The 18,185-nt window shown below is 42.0% G+C and overlaps 1 protein-coding gene across 1 annotated transcript in view; it reads right to left on the bottom strand.

The window, feature by feature from the left end:
• Window positions 1–1,259: 1,259 nt before the first annotated feature.
• LOC124165104 (sonic hedgehog protein) overlaps window positions 1,260–18,185 on the bottom strand; it is a 187,302-nt gene continuing 170,376 nt past the window's right edge. Inside the window, exons 2-3 of the mRNA XM_046542396.1 lie at window positions 17,124–17,385; window positions 1,260–3,102 (exon numbers count right to left, since the gene is read on the bottom strand). Coding sequence (XP_046398352.1) covers window positions 2,369–3,102; window positions 17,124–17,385 — 996 coding nt within the window. The 3' untranslated portion in view covers window positions 1,260–2,368. The remainder of the gene's footprint in view (window positions 3,103–17,123; window positions 17,386–18,185) is intronic.

The raw sequence follows: 18,185 nt of genomic DNA, 5'->3' as shown, positions 1-18,185 counted from the left end.
ATGAATGTACTTACGGAGTTTTCCATATAATTTTATTTTTCCGTGCTGTTTAGGAGTTATTTACATTTCTCCATCAGAGTTGACTTAGCAGGTTAGACTCGTGGAAAATAACCAAGTTTTGTCTTACACACTGCCGGTAGCTTCGCATATTAATATAAGCTTTGAATTCTCTCATTTTATCAGTGTTATCATGTATCATTTGGTTGCTACTGGAGAAAAAAATCTTGGTGATACGGTGGAAAGAATATCACAATCCTAAATGTGTGCTGCATATGTTGCATGCCAGTGGAGTTGATGGGAAATATCATACCTACCTGGTGGAGGCTAAATTACGTAACTTAAGTGGAAGCATCTCTCCCATTTGAATGGTCTGTTTTCGTGACGCATTTATTTTTAAAAATTACGACATGATCTTGAAAATTGCGGGATATCTAGAGTAGACCCTATCCAAAACCAAGTTAACATACATCTGTATCTCAGACATTTCACATCTTAGAAAATGCTGAGAAAAATATTGAAGTATGAATTACAGGTAAAATTTGGCAAATATCTTCTCTATACACCCTGAAATTCTTTTATGATAGCTAAGGTTTTTAACTTTCAATACATTATAAAGAGTGATCAAATTTAGCGGTTCGAGCGGTAGTGATACGCCTTCTTAATAGAGGGCCGGTGTAATAAGCGAGAAGTAAATAAATTTATCGAAGCTGTATTTTATTTAATCCAATAGCTCTTGTTAAATCAATTGGAAATCTTCCGTAATAAAATAAAAATTATAATACGTAATTTTCTGAATAAACTTACTATGTTGTGAATTATTTTTAGATTGGTATCGGTTATTATTTGCGATAGAAAAACAGCCTATTAATTTGTACTGTAAGGAAATAGAAGAAATCTTTTAATAAAATTATTATTTTTGGTGGATATTGTTATTTCAATCTGCCCTCAATCTCCTGGCTAAGTATTTGATCAAATAAACTCCTTTGTCCACCTTTTACTATATTCATTTGACTTAACTAAAAAACTTTTATGTGTGGTTATCATGCATGTTTTTAATTGCTTGCCTCGTCGTTTTGATAATTAGTTTCTTCCTATAAAACCTCAGTTTTAAATTAATTTAGGTTAGCAAAATCTAAATCCTGTAAACAAATTCAATGTTTATTCTGTAAAATTTTTAGAATTCGATATTGTAAGGACTATGTTAATGAGATAGGTTAATAGGTGAATAGGACTTAATAGGAATTTAAAATGAAATATAATTTTTATGAAGGATCCGCATTTATTTATAAATTTTTTATTTACAAGTGAATTTAACAGAAATCAAAAAAGGGAGTGACTCTCTACATCGGTACTTGCTGAAATAAAAAGCATTCTGCTGCATGGTTTTTCATCACAAAATCTCGATTTTGAAACCAAACATTCCTCTGCCATACCACAGTGTATAAAGTAATACATAGTTAAGAAGTTTTATGAAATTGTAAAAAACATGAAATATGCCATCATTATGACTTTAAATACAAAAAAGGTTAATACGGCAAATACGCTGAAAAATCTTATTTAAGTTACAAAGCAACAGTTTTTTCCTCCGAGCTCACTGTTTGATAAGTTAGATGGGAACAAAATATCTCTTGTCATACTTAAAACGCCTCCAGTCTACGACAGCAGAGGATTTTTAACATTATGAAAATATATTCAACATCTATCTCGTATGTTCTCAATGCCATAATATTTTTACATTCAGGCAACGTTTTGATCAGTAATAGCGATGGAGAGTCATACACTTCAAATGGGAAAGCATTTCATTCTCCTCCCAAAAAAATATGTTACTGGGTTTCATATAAATAACATGGAAAGGAATTTAAAGTCTACAAATATTAATTCGGTTCAGCTTCAACTATTTACATAAATTTTCACAAAAAATGAGCATTTTCGTTTTTTAAATTAATAAGCCATCAAGGGGGCCAAATAATACAAGTCTATGTTGCGTTTTTCATTTGAAAACGTTTCCGATCATTTATTTTTTGATTCATTGTCTCCTTCCTCTTGATTCAATACTTTGTACACACACTGTCACGCGCAGGAAAGCTAAGCTTTGATCGTTCCTCTCAAGAACCACACGCACTCACACATTCATCGAAGCAATACACACCAATGGATTCCTCTTTCTCTTCTCTCTAGGCGAGAAGTCTTTGGGCAGACGGATAAGACGCCCCCCCGTTCACTCAAGAACGCCATCAACTTGACTCAGTCCAAACTTGGCGGAGCAAGACTCGTAAAGTTCAGTGTTAAAAAACAACACCTTACAGCCTCCTCTCAATAAACATAGAGTGGAACTTATGGGCGTAGAGGTGGGCTTTCTTCAATCCAACTACCCATGGTACATCCAGCTTTCGGGTAGTATCCTGAGTGCCAGGCCGTAGAGGAAGCGCGCGTACCAGTGGACGCCAGTGTTGTTCGCCGACACCGGCCCCGTCGTGTTTGCCGCCCTGGCTACCGGAGTCGCCTCGCTCGCGACTCCGGCTCCGGACACGAGGCTCCACAGGTGCACGGCAGCAGCGCGGGCGTTCACGGCCCACCTGAGCGGCGCGAACGACCAATGCGCCAAGGACTGGCTGTCGACGGCGGCATAGCAGGAGGCGGCCACACCGTCCACGAGGATGGTGCCGGCGGCGGTGAGCGGGGCGTAGATGCCCTGCTGCAGAGAGCTGCCTTCGACGGAGAGCACCCGCTCGGCGATGAGCGGCGCGCCGAGGGGCGATTGAGGGTCGCGGACGAGGACGCGATCTCCGGGGCGGACGCGGGAGGCGAAGACGCCGCGGGGCGGAGCGGCGCCGTCCTGCGCCACGAGGACTAGGTGAGAGGGTGTTAAAGCGAGCGTCCGGCCGGAGTGGGTGCGGACGCTGAGGAAGGCGCGGTGCCGCTCGGGGTCGCGGTCCAGCCAGAGCAGCACTTCGGAGTACAGGGAGCGGCCGGTGGCGGCGTCTAGGGCGAGGACGCGGTCGCCGACACGCAGCTCCGAGATGGGGATGCGGGCGCCCGAGGAGAGCTGCACGGTGGACGAGGCGGGGAAGCAGCCGCCGGACTTGGCCGCCTGCGAGGACTCTGCGGAAGAAAAGGAGAGACATCGGAATATTAGGAAAATAGGAATCGGAAATGTATAAAGTTGTTTTTCTTGCCCTTTCACAAGAACATTTACATTATGACAAAATATATTTGCTTTGATAGATAAGGGGGAGGCACAGAGTTCGGACGGAGCGAGTATCAAGCGGGCAGGGGATGCTGAAAACCATGTGTAAGGGTTGGGTTACATTGGGTAAACAGAGATGGTAAGAAAGCAGGACTCATGAAAGGAATGAATTACGGTAGGCATTGATTTTCGAAAGGGAAAGGAAATTTCCCACTGATATATTACGTAAAACATTTCATCGCTTAATTTTGGTTATCCGCTATTTATGAAGCGGACTTGAATTAATGGTCTCATAATTTCACACTAATATTTTATCTGAAAAATTGCCCGTACAAAGTTTTGAAGTGAGTTTAGCTGCAATTTATTGCTGATACGTAAAATCATAGTCATATACCCTACCATATATACAGGTTACCAGTTATATGTTACCCTACCATTCTAGGAATACTCAACACCAACGTTTCCACGGAATTAAATGTTATTTATATACATCATTTTATGCATGCCAATCATATATACTCATGGTTAACAAGTTAAATGTGATTGAATCACCGAATATATATATATTATAAAAAGATTTTTGAAGTGATTCATCCATGAATAAATTTATTTTTAATGGATTTTAGAACACATATGGCGTAGTATGCATGTAATATTAACTTTCCAGTCCTTGTATAAGTGTTCTTAGGCGTAACTAGGTATTGATTTTGGGCGTCGTGTGTGATAAGGAAATTTTTATATACAGTACCTATGTATAATTTTGATATATATTTTGATACCGTGGTAAAACCACATATGCAAATTTTTTGCCCGTTTAAATCCATCTTAAATTATTTTTCATATAGTACACGCCCCTCAAACATCAGGGCAAACGTAGCATCCCTCTAATCCATAACAAAAAAAATGTTTCCGGTAACCCTTATTTTTACGCCATACATTCACGGAATACATGATTAGCATATTTCATTCATCATTTCCGCCCATGAAAATAAATCCCGTCGATACTTTATGTTTAGCTTGCATCTTCCCCACTACTTGATCTTCATTCTACCCCACCCTCCTCTTGTTGGGCTGAACGGTAGCCGGGCGCGGCCGATACGCCGCTATATCCACGCCTGAGAAGCCGGCCACGCAACGCGCAATACAGATGGGTTCTCATCGCTGCCAGCATTCACGGGGAGCATGGGGTGATCCGCCGCGGGGGCGGATTAAAACCGCGGCGGAGGGGAGGGTGGTGGTTGCCGGGAGGGGAGGAAGGTGTCTGCCGAAGAAGGGAGAGCAGCCGCCGCAGTGTGGTACGCCGCAGACAGCCGGGGGCCAAGCGGCCGGCTCGAGGTTAGGAAGGACTGACTGTTAGTCGGGACGCGTGGAATGAGCATTCTCTTTTTGGTTTCTAGGATTCACTACCTCGGCGGAAAGTGTGAAGTTCATATCAATCAACGCAATCAATGATTTTTCCCTCCACTCCATGCACAAAATTTTGCAGTATATTATTTAACAATTAAAGCTACAGTATAGATTGCTCAAATGCCTATTTCAAGATTTATTTTCCGGGACGCGACGGTGAAAGTGCGTTCGCATATTCCATTCTGTAGCTTAATGATTATAATTTATGATTACGCGCTATTTTCGTGCGAAGTTATCAATGCGATCAATACTTTGACGTTTTGTATCATTTCTCTTTAGTTTCAGAAACTGAATGAAAGTATGCTAAAAATCGAAATAAAGCTGGAAATATGGTTTTCCTCCACAACAAGATGAACAGCGTATCGTAATGACTGGATAGAAACACCTTTTTCTGAGAATATACTGAAATCTAGAAATTGCCCCAGTACCGACGTTTTTCAATGAAAAGGGAAATTTTGATGTTTTGCATAGAAATGGTGAACCCTTTTTAGATGTGCGCGCCATTCGATGATGGACGCTTTGCTGTTGCAGGCAAATATAAGATTGCGAATTTTTTCAAGTTTACTCAGTACTAGGATGTATTCTCAATATTTATTGTTTTATACTTTTTAAATCCTGCGGAGTTCAGCTTTCACTGGTCAATAGAGTGGTTTCCTATTATTTTTTTATTGCCTAAATCGAAAGATTATTATTCCTAGAGTACGTATTTCACGCTTATAGATTTTTAAATGACGATATCTATTTGTCGCGATTAAATGAAAAGTGAACATTTTCAAGCGCGCGAAAACGCGACGGCGAAGTATGAATGCTGGAAACCCCCATGTGACGTCATTCTGGTTCCCGCTGTCGCCGTATGAGGTGACCTTGGGGCGAGGCTTTGAGCACTGATACGATGAAGGCTGCTAGAAGGTAGCAGAGTACCCTGCCAGCAGGTAGCGCATGGCTTAAATAGGGATTATTAATACCATATCAAATGAAGGAAACTTTCCGACCTTGAGCAGTTTTAATCGGTGATTATTAAGACATGTTTCCCTGAGCTCTGTGCTTCATGCATGCATTTGTAATCTCAGACGATGTAAAACTCCTATCTACTCGTCTAGAAACTAGGTCCCTGTGACGTCACGTGGAGCGGCATCACATGGGAGCCAATCTGGCCTTTTTCAAATGCAGTTAAAATTGACCATTGCCATTCGTCTAAACTGGGAATTCTAATCCAAATAATTTGTATATTATGAATACACTAATGGTGGGTAAGGAATCGCAATCAATGCCTTTCTTTTTCTTTGATGAAGGAAACTACTCTATTACCAATACTCCAACACAGTGGACGCCCTAGCGCTCGCCCTTCCTGCAAAAAATAAACGCTCGGACGCCGCTACCGCCGCCGGCGAATGATACCATGGAACGCAAATAAGTGGACAGAGCATGACAACGGATAGGGCAGGAGGGATGGTTACGTCCTTTATGGTAGATATCTACCGTGAAGTAGGCTTGCGGTATTGATTTTCTGCTTCATATTCTAAATTGAAGTCGCGTCGTAGAAAATGAGCCTCTTGGTTTGCGATCTCTAATTACCCATGATTGAACGAACAAAGAGAATAAAGCTCGATAGCTCGGTGTTCAGGGCATCTGACCGAAAAGCAGAATTTATTCGATTCCCGGTCAATGTTAAAATGTTTCCATGTGTTTCCGGCCATCATTCCATCTCCACGCCACCTTAGTGCCATCAGTCATGTGTTATGTTCCTGTCTCTAGGTTTCAATTTCTCTCTGTATTTATGTTTGAATATTTGCCTGTGGTGACGGGTGTGAATGTTAATTTGAAACACATGTACTTATATTCAGAAATGTATGTGTGAATACTACAACCAGCACATTTGTCTAACCCCCATATCTCCTCGACTACTCCTCCGCGCCTGCACGAGGAAGGGAAGATGGCTGGGAAGGTGGAGGCCATTCGCCTCTCGGCCCTCCTCATCCATCACCGGAACCTTGAGAGGGTCCGTGATGTTTCGATCTCTTCCCGCCAGGCGGCTCTCTCGATCGATTAATCTTTAACAAATCCCCAGAGTCCGGCCCTACTCCAGCATCCTCAGGACTCCCTTCTTACTTCTCTTCCCATCCCCACCAACCAGTACCGTGGATCTTTCTCCTCGGCCAAGAAGATATCTACTTAGAACGCCGAAGAAAGAGAAGGCAAAATGACACGCACATTTTAATGCTTCCGCGATGGACGCCTGAAGAATAGCGAGGTTGTCTTAGTTGAGGAGAAATTCGATATTGAGTGCTCATTCAGATGTATGCACGCTTTCAGTTTATTTTTGCTTTCGAGGATTGATAGATGATGTCTTTGGCCCGTTTCCGCATGATTGGGAAATTAGGGGTAGGATCGTGGAGGAATTTGAAGGAACGACATGTGACTTTGGTTGGACAGCTCTAAGGAGACGAATTCCAAGCTCTCTCTGGACGTGCTTCTAATCTTTCTGCAAGCCCAATCAGTATCTCTTCTTATATCTGATTAATAGTTCTGCGGCCGCATCCGCAAGTCTTGTTTCCAGCGTTGTTCAGCGTTTAGCAATTCCTATCATTAATTTTTATTAAATCAATATTTCTACATTTTTCCATTGTCGTGACGTTAAATGTAGTGAGATGACTTAAACTATCCAGAGAAGATGAAAAAAGTTGATAAGAAAACCTAACGGTGAATAAGCCATGGACATGGGGAGACCTCTGTCGAATAAATTTCACAGTCTTAGTACTTGAGCATTTATTTGCAATACTTCCCTGAATTACTTTTGTAAGATGAACGTAGCCATATTTTCTAACCGTGCAAACCCAAACGAAGCATAATATATTTCCATCAACTTTTTCTGCACCCAGTATTTTATCACGATATAATTTACGAATTTCACTCAAAGACTTTTAGAGGTTTTCATGTCTAAGATGTACGAGAATTTTTTTCATGTGATAGAACTATTTTTTCCAATTTCATACATTTAAAAAAATGCATATTACAAGGAATAGGCAAGCACTCAGTTCAAAACCAAATTTCATCGTATTCGGTATACCGTCCAAAATCTGGGACATAAATCGATGTCACGATGGTAACAATGACACGTATGCCCTTTAATTTATTTAGCTAACATTTGTCCCTCTCGGGCACTAACGTCGTCTTCATGTTATAACTTTGGCCGTATTTTCCTAGTCTCAGGATCACGCAATCTTGACCTCCTACTCTGTATTTTCCTTCGTACTAAATAACAGAGCCCTAGTGAGGAGCTTACCTTACCATATTGTGAAAATAACCCTGAGGAAGAAAACAATTTTCTCGAATAGTAATTATGTGAACTTGAGAATTCTTCTTTTGATTTAATTAAAAAACTTTGATTGTGGATTTCTATCACTAAACGTGTCAGTCCCAGAGTCCCAGATGATTACTATGTGATTAGACTTCCATGCTCCCGTGAAAATTTACTCTCCGAGTTCGTTTATCTGGTCTAGTCCTGATTAATGTGACTGATTTTATGTTTTCAGCTTCGTTCGAATTAGCAAAAGTTTTGTGAAACTCATATTGAACCATCTAAAGTCACATGCAAAGAAGCTTTGGAGTGATAAAAAATATTATTCAAGGAATTATACCGTTAACCAATGCTGCCTTGCTTTTACTTCGTGAATAACCCTCCCCTCCCCTGTTCTTTCCCGAACATTCAGCCCTTCGCTTCCATTTTATTACATGACCCCGAGCCGGCTGCCTGCCGAGCAAGATGGGAAGACAAAAAAGGAAACTCGCGGGTTACTCCATAAATCGCATTTTTATTTCGACTGGCGGCGGAGACCTCTTTCGTCGGAAACTCCAAGCGCAAGTCGGGCGCCAGACCCCGTTGGCATATCACCATTACTCTCCGTCCTTCTCCCACTCCCTCGCTCCATGCTCGTCTTTTTTTTCGAATTCAATCCACGCGATGCGAGCGCCTTATGCAGCCGAGGTGACCACGTGAGAAAGGCAAAATTAATGGCATTCGTGTTGCGCGCGTTAGGTCTGGCACGTCGGGTGGGTGGTGCGGAGGGTATGTACGCGAATCTCTCTGGAGAAAGGGTGCGAAGGAGGGAGAGGGGAATGTTCTTCTCCCATTTGGGAATGTCTCGGCTTCACAACCATCTGGCTTATGATGAAGTGGGCATGCAGGTGTGAATCCCGAGACATCCGCATTCCATCTTTCGTCTAAATATTCAAATGCATTCGCATTTCGAGTGGAATTATGTGTTTCTCTTTCGGAAGTCCCAAACTTTCTCGTGGTTACAAGTGCCATTATTCTTACTCAGAGGTAAGATACCTTCGAATCTAAATAATGTGATTTTATTTATTTTTCTGGGACTCGTATGGATTTTACCAGAATATCACGAATCAAACTTATACGAGGATATATAAAAAGAAATTTGAAGAAAGTTGTGATAAACGGAAGTGGAAGTTACTGCGTGCGTTGAATGGAATTCTAGTTAAAAAATTATGCTCAGTTTAGAGTATTTAAGCTGATTGTTGCCCTCAGGAATGCAGTGATTTTCATATCAGGAACTTTTTGATATTTTTGAGATGCAACACACAGCCTCAGTTCTAACTGTATCAAATGGGAAATTGGATAATCGTGAAAAAATAAATTGAGCCCACTTCGGTGACGTACCATGGCTGAAAACACCTGAATTAGAAGCGGTGTACGCACACTTACTGCCTATGAGATGAGTCATAAATAAGTTGCTTAGGTTTCGTCTGTTCAGCACTTTTGCCAAAGGAAAATGAAATCCTATTGAATAAGCGATTAGGACTACTTAACGTTCGGGGTCTCAATCAATACCAAATTATGGAGACTATTCACATGTCCTCATTCATTCATCCAAATCCCTACAACGAGTCCATGATATAATTTTGATAGCCGTGCTAAATTTTCATTCCAACAAGGAATATCCCTCATTCACGATTCGCGAGCAGCTATTGGGATAGTTTTTGCCTCCGTTAACCTTTTCATCCAGCGCTGTTTCTTTCCTGTTCGTTCATCGTTCAACGAGGACTAACCCATGCTCTATCAGCCAGATGACTATGATAGGGGAAGCAATTGAACCGTTAACAGCAGCCAAAATCTCGACCCAATTGAAAACCCGAAAGAACTTCCTAAACGTCTCCCACGGAAGAAGAATCACGGTCCACTAGGAGTCGCACGCGCTGTGATGGATCGACGTCCCACACCTGAAAGCTTGAGCAAACTTCATGTGCACTCACTGGCCCCGTATTCGTCCCTCCGAAATGACTTGGAAAATTATGTGGTGACACGATCTCTCCCGAAGAGAACAAATCAGCGACGATAAAAACACGTCGGCCCTTCTACGGAGGACTGTGAAAGGGAGTTGAGGTGAGGAGGTAGGGGAGCGGCGGTGGACAAGGCCATTGTAGGATGGGGAATGGATACCGCGTATGAATGTGAGGAGGAGAGAAGACACGGCTCCCCTTTCGAACGACTGAGGTCCATCCAGATTCCATCTGGGCCATCAATCACGTCAATGAAACCTCCAACACAGCATTACCCGCCGCCCTCGACACTTTAAAAATGCAGCGGTCAGGTGGCGCGGCGAGTACAGGAGATATTAAGGGTCGAAATGAGTGGTAAATAATGCCCTTTGGGACTCCGCCGCCCGATGTCATCCGGGATCGGAGATGGGAAAGGGAGGGGAAGGAACGTGTAATTCCCGTGTCGTTAAATCATCTCGGCGGGTTGAGTATTTGAGGGCATGGGTTAACACAATAGCGATTTCAAGAATGCGGCGTAATGGACGTGATAACGCCCTGAGAATATGCGCGTCGCGTATCTTCTGGTTCCGAGAGAAATGCAGTCCACGTATTTATTTTAGTGGATGTTGGACTCAAAGCAATCACTCTGTCAATGGAGAGAAGATGATAAAGGTTATGTCATGGATTATATGTGACGCTTCTTTCATCTCTAAAGGTGAAGCTGTTCATATTTAAATGGGTGATATTGTTCGTTAGTTTGATTCCTATTATGTTTGCTATTGAAAAAATTAGTCAAGTTTGGTGATTTTGGTAGAGCACTCATATTTTTGAACTAGGGCATATTCAATTAGAAGTATGATATTCTCTATATCTGAGTTTACTCGGTCTGGAAAGCATCGAGAAATGGGATCGTTGACTCAGACTCGTTCGCAATTATTTAAAATACTTCGGTCAGTTATCGTTGAAGTATATATTTATATGAAATACGAGGTGTGAAAAATTCCTACTATAAGGACAAAGAATAGGATGGTTTAGCTCGAGGAGGAAATAGGACTAAGATAGAGGAGGTGTCAGTGCAGTGCATGGATGTTTTTGTAACTTAGAGCCCAAGTCTAACATTTAAAAAGGAAATGGCTATGAAAACAATTGATCTCTCCCATTAGTGAATGGAAGTTGGAGCCCAGAACAGATACGTTCTCTCATTCGCAATTGAAGCCCAAAAAAAGTTTCTTTTCTGACCGTAAACCTGCGACTTGGACCACACCCATTTTTTTTACGTCGTAGATATCACAGAAAGAAGAGTGAAAACGAAATAGCTAAGGCTTCGCATAAGATTGAAAAGGCTTAGGTGGCCGAAAAATGGGTGCGATGGAGAGAAAGGGTTGAATTGAGGTTGTGAGAGGGAGGATAGTGGGGGTAGATGATTGAGGGTTGCAATCCCTCGGCTCTCTGATCCCACGCATCGCATCACAGCCCCCCTTTTTTCCTCCCCCTTTCTGAATCACGACGCCCCCTCCACACTCAAGGCAACTTCACGGCTCCTGAGTTTTGGTTTCCGGGTAGCCGAGGCGAGGACGGAATATGGAGACGAGGTGGAAATTCTCACGGGTGCACGGAAGGCATTTCTGCGGACCCATCCGTCTTGTCAGTGTAAGGGCGCCTGGGCGAATTTATAGGGCCGAGGCAACCGAGCCATTGAAAATGCGTGCGGCAGTCGGCAGTCGGCAGAGGTGCCGAGGTGAGGGTTCATAACTCATGCGAATCGCATCTTCACGAGGGGATCTTTTTTTATCGATGGCGTGAAAAAGGCCATTCATTTTGGCACAAAGGGACGCTATGAATTCGTATTTCTCCTCCGCCGCCACTCAGGCGTCTCATTGAAAGCCGATGTAGCATGTTGCGAATGGACGTCCAAATCATGTCACCGTCCTGGAATGTTAAGTGATGCTATTCTCATGGTTGGGGACTAATTATGCCCTGAAGTCGGATATGTTTATATATAGGTATTATCAATCGTCATAGTTCATTATTCCAGCTTTACTATGCTGCTTGTGGCTCGCTTTTGGAGTTGTTAGCTGACCGTGGTGGAAAATAGCGATAAATATTATCTTATATTCCAGTATTTTCATCTAGGATTTCTAATGGCTTCGGAATTATGAATTTGCACCTAGCACTTAGGCATTATTTCCGTGTGATATATAATTATTTATTTATTTTCCTTTGATATTGCTGGTAGGTACATATGTGTAGGAACAATTCGTTAGTCATAGTCTATCGAGATAATGTAATCATCCCCATCGTGTGTGCATGTTTAGGAAATCCAGGTACCGTTACCTGACATTTTATTCCCGGCAAATATATCAAAATAGAAGTCATCACTCTCTTATTTACGCCACTGCATTTATACTTATTTATTATTTACAACTAGCGATACTAACTCCAACACTTAAAATTAATGCAATAATAATTTTTTTCGTACAATATGCAGTAATTTAAATTTTGAAATCACCGTCATAAATGAACGTATTCCAGAGCGAGAAGTGGAATTGGGTCGGAAATAAAATCAATAACTTTTTCCCGTTCACAAGCTAAGCTGAATAAGCGTTTTCGATGACTGAAAAGACCTCATTGCAGGTAGAGTCAAATATTATTTGATATCGTGAGGCCCGAGACAGCGAATAAAAATATAATTCGTTTCTAATGGCGTTTATGATATATCTCAACGCTTAACCCGGTGACCCAGTATCTGATCCCGCCTCATTCTAGGCGAGGTGGTACGACCGGAGTGGAGATAGCGCTTCTTTGCGTGGCAATGTTGAAAAAACGACCCTCCCCTTTGAAATATCATATTATGGTTGCGAGCGGCGACTTTCGATGTGAGTGAGGTCTCGGTTCGCCCACTTGCGTAGTTCACGAGAAGGGTACAGGGTGTGTCGGACCATAGTTTTCGTCGGCAGTGGGCAATATTTCGCCGATAGCCTCGCATGCATCTGCGCGCGGAGTTGCTCTCCGCTTCCCCCTTGGAGGGAGCGAGCACGATAAAGAAGAGAAACCCACGCAAGGGGACAATTCACCCTGTCTTGGCCGTGAGCAGAAAGGGAGTAAGAACATGGTTGGTCCCTAGCATAATTCTTGGGGAAGATTGCGTGGAAAAAGGGAAGGCTGGTACCAAAAGGGGTGAGATAAAGAAGACAGAAGATGGAAAACATTGCGAAGGGGTCGTGAGTCACTCGAAATTCCGTGGAAAGAGGAACAGTGCTAGGATGGGTCACGGATGCATGCGTGACAGAAGGAAGTTGGAATATTAAGTCCGCTTAGCATATTAGGGATAGCAGTTCATTATATAAAGTCCGAAAGTCTCAAGAGAAAGAGAGAACATTTATCTAATGTTGACAATATATTTTCTTGCCAAGGGTGTCGAAAGAGAAGAATATTCGAGCAGAATATCAAGGTGTATGCTGTTTAAGGCGCTTATTTATAAGCAGAAAAGGGGAAAAAGTATAATTTTTATGTGGGGGAAAATTTTGTTCATTAAAAGGGAAAAACAGCTAAGGGAACTTTAATCACATCCTTTACAACATCGTTTCCATTGATCGGCCCAAGATACACGTTATTCTAAACAACAGTCGATTTTCCGCAACTAAAGTTCTGATTGTGATACAGGATGGAAAAATATGGAAACAGGACATATCCTAGGGTATATTCTAACACCGATGTTGTTGCCCAGCTATCTTTATAAATATGAAATCAATAAGGGGTTCAAGCAAAGATAATAATTTATTCCACAGCGGAAAAATGATCCCTATAGTCTCGGAGGAGACTTTGCGACTTTGCGCGGAAGCCTATATAAAAAGGCCAATTTAAATGCGCGGAAATTTAAAGCCCTTACTGAGTGAAGACATTATCGCAGGCAAGTCTGCACGAATTAGACTAGAATCCGCTGGAGACTCGAAGGCTACGTGCTTGGCTGAGCAATTAAGAACAGATAGCGTAGTAACATGTAGGGCATTACCTCAGAACCACACCATATTTACAGCTGAGTAACGATAAAACAAGAGAAATAATTCGGCGAACGGATGGGAATAGGAGTTCGTTTTTCACTCAAAAATAAAGGATTTTATTAAATACCAGTTCAAACTCAGGCAGTCCAATCACTCAAATTGTGCAAATATATATATTTTTTAACAGATTTACGGGAGGTACCCAACCCTCCCACCACAAGAATAGTAAGTCTACTTGAGGGTTAGCTTGTAGATACACATATGTTCCCTAAGTGGAAGCCTCCTCTAAATTTGAATCCAAACCCAACGAAACAGTAGTCGTGCTGAACTCCTCAACCGAGCTACCTATCCGGGTGGGAAAATGAGGCAAAAATGCGACGGAAGTCCCTAACACGGTGTAGCGGGCAGTGGCGAGCGTGAAAAGAGTTAATGGTGGACGAAAGCGTGTTTGGCGGTTTAAGAGTATCGGCAAGGAGGCGAAAGAGGATGGAAGAAGTCGAGGCGGAAAAAAAGCTTGCGATGAGAATGGGGGAGGTAAAACGGTCGAGGGGGGAGTGGGTGCGAAGAGGATCAATCGCACCGCTGATCATTATTCACGGCTACTCCTCCCGGAGGACCCATCCTGCTTGCTATCACTCAACCGCACCGCACCTCTTCCATTCATGTGACTCCCCCTCCTTCTGAATCCCTCTTGCCGCCTCTGACCACCCGCTCCTTCCTCGACAGTTCCTTCCCCTCCCCTTACTGCCGCTGATGAGCAACCGCAATATGGTAAGGCACACTTACACGCAGCCAAGCCCATCATCCCTTCTTTTCTGTGTCACCGCATCCCACTCTCCCAGAAATCGAGTTGTCTTCGCATTTCAGTTTAGGGATGGTTATTAATCATTGGAAACAAGCTTGTCGGCATTCATACTACATAATAGCAAAAATAAATGAAATCGTTTTTCAATTTTTCCCCAATTAATAGTCGATAATTGCATATTATTTCCAAAGCGTCATTTCAACCTACTAATGGATAGATTTTTTTGGAATATTTCACCTACAAAATGTAAACTCTTAAGGAAGATAGATCTCTCGACTGTGTAATATTAAAAAAGCATTATGGTGGGCATATGTGGTGAGTATTTTCAAATGCTTAAATTTTTACTACTAAGATAACTTTTTTTGCTGTAAATTGGCACTAAAATTCTGCTTATAAAGAGTGACAGCGGCAAGGTGAATGTTGAAACACAGTGTGTGAGGCAGCCAGTATTTTTCCATTATTTTTCGGTAAGGGTTAACGCGTTTTCACCACGGTATGATATTTTATAATTTAATTTTTACGTTCAAACGTTTTACCAATCAGACAAGGTCGCTAAAATAAACAATTTCTTTTTCGCCATGGGAACAATTTTTAGCTCTTATGCCTCCTACGAAAATATACTGCAGTTACATGGGCCGTTATTGCCCTATCGCAAATGCCTTTTACTCGGTAAGCTAAATGGGTATAATAAATCCCTCTTTTTTATGTGGCTAGCGACGATACATCTCCTCTGTATCACCTCGTTATGGTATATTGCTTATTTCAGTTAGGTTTCAGAAATATTTTTAATGCGTATAATGAAAATATTTGAAATTATCAGTCAATTTCAAGTTGATAAATACACCTCAATATACGTTTTTCGGGGAATTTATTCATTTGCCGAAGCCTTTCATAGCGGTATGCACCTTGGAGGAGGCTCTGAAAATAACATTAATTGTCTTGCGTAATACTTTATTGATTCAAGGATCCCTTTTTCTAGTCGCCATAGAGTGGGTCTCGTAGTTTCTCTACTAGTCTCAACACTTTTCGTCTCGTTTCTTAGAAGATAAAGAAGACGACGGGACGAAGTTTCGTGTTCCATCCCACCCTTGGAGATCACTCCCACTCATTTGCCCTTCCCACCTCGCCTGCCAAGCCTCTCCATTCAGTCCGGGAGATAAATTTGCCCATCTCCTCCAAAGGTCCCCCTCTCCCTCGCTTATCTCAAAGGGCTATGGAGCGATGATGCCTTGGAGCTATCAATTCTACCGGAGACACGGATATGCCTCCTCCCCCTCCATCACGAACTCATGGCCCGTAAAATAAAATTCCGTAGGAATTCGGATGAGACAGAACGGATATTAAAGGTGCGTGAACGATCATCCGATCGTCATGGAGACATTCATATCTCGTCCTCGTCTCGTCGAAATTTTTTTTATCGCCCTTCAACAATAGTATTGGAATGCACTATGTTCATGTGGTCCGGATCATTATTGCGGACGTCAAACTGTGGATACGGCCCTTACAGTTTTGAATAGAAACGGAAAATTGGAAATCTTGAAATGTTCCACCTCGTACGTTCGTGGGATAACACTTTGGCAGCTATAATTTGGTTATAGATTCTTACGTATTTGTATTATTCGTACTTTAGTAACCCCTATACATTTTTTGGACGTTTATCAGCCGTCATTTTCGTGTATCTAACGGATGAGCTTAAAATTAAATAAAAATGTAATAGAATTTAGGAAAGTTTTATTCGTGTTAATTTCTTACTGTGTTTCAAAATGAAATTATTCTTTTCTCGACAGAAATTTGCTTAGATCTTGCAACTAAATCGGTCAGAATGATGCATCCTAACGCACCAACTGCTGCACCCAAATCACCTCTACCCCGCTCCCTCAACTGTGGTATATATGGAGATAAAATAAGAGCTATTGACTCATTCATGAATGATTTGATAAATCGGAATAGCGTCGTGTGTTTAATTAATTTTTGAGTGAAATTTTCAAGGACAATTACTTCATTATAGCCTCAATTACAGTTATTTTTCATTATAGAGTATTTTTGGGTGCCTCCCTCCATCTGTTGAACGTAACACATGGGTCTTCCGAACAACTTAACATGCTAATATGCCCACTTCTCTAACATTGATTACGCTCAGTAACGTATCCAGTATATGGGGAGCTAGGTCTTGCAAACCTGGATGGTCTGGGGGTAACCTCTCAGCAGTAGGGGGGATCCGAGAGGTTACGAAAATTTTCAGAATTTCGAAACTTGTTAACACTTTGGGTTAAAACTAAGGTTGTTTCGAGGCTCTCCTCTTCTTAATATCTCAGACAACTGAACAAAATTACCATTTTATCTGGTGTAAATTGGATATCACATGAGAGGGGGGGGGACTATATCCCCCTTGACCCCCTCTCTGCATCCGCCGCTGATTACCAGGTTGATTTTGGTGCTTACTCACCTGACTTGACGGAGCAGTGTATGTGGGCCCTGGATTCGTAGTAGACCCAGTCGAAGCCGGCTTCGACCGCCAGCCGCGCCAGCATGCCGTATTTGGAGCGGTCCCGGTCGGATGTGGTCACGTCCACGGCCCGGCCCTCGTAGTGCAGCGAGTCGGCCGCATGGTGGCCCTCCTCGTCCCACCCCTCCGTCACCCTCAGCCGGACGCCCGGCCACTGGTTCATCACCGAGATGGCCAGTGTGTTGAGCTTCTCCTGGCAGCGCTGAAAGTGAGAAGAAATCAAGACTTTTAGTATTGGTTCTAGTGCCTGTAGACAAAGGTCAACATGGTGAATTTTGTGCGACATCTTGAAATTCATTTCAAAAGTAAAACAATTGATAATCAGTCATTTTTTAATAGCCAATATTTCGATAATTATAAGTGGCTGAATTAGGGTGCTCGTTTGAGGTCCTTAGTTCTTCATCGATCTTAATTTTTTTTCTGCAAATGAGATATTACCGTCATGTTTGTGCAAAAATCATTTGACCGTCCCCAAAAAATATTATTAACTTACAAACCCTTCCTAATTTTAATCAAATATCCTAGGTAATACCTTGTCTTATTAGCGATTAATTTATGTGGAGAGTTCTCCCTTCTATCCGCGAAGAGTGCCAGCTTCGAGGTGTTAGAACGGTAACTCGTGACGCAGAGTTGTCAAAACACGTATGTTTCTCAATCAGCTGACAATTCCAATTTTGCATATTTAATTAATTATTAATTGCATAATAATAACTGTCGAGTGCGAGTGGTTTGGTGCAGGAGAGAGAAAGGTAAGGGCGGATCCTGGATTTTTTCTGGGGTTGGGGGAAAAAAAGGGTCTGATAGGCGAACGGTCGTCTCATATTTGGGATTAAAAATAACATACAACAATAACTGTATGAAATATTCTCTTTATTTTAATATCGAATTAATTTATTGATATGGAATTAAATGGATAAGGCTTCGTTATACAAAAAACTAAACGAACGTAAGTAATGATAACCGTAAACACTAAAAAGTTATGGTACTTTTTCACACAATTTA

This window comes from Ischnura elegans, chromosome 1 (genome assembly GCF_921293095.1).
Source record: "Ischnura elegans chromosome 1, ioIscEleg1.1, whole genome shotgun sequence".
NCBI classification, from domain to species: domain Eukaryota; kingdom Metazoa; phylum Arthropoda; class Insecta; order Odonata; family Coenagrionidae; genus Ischnura; species Ischnura elegans.
This window is presented reverse-complemented; position numbering and strand designations above follow the sequence as displayed.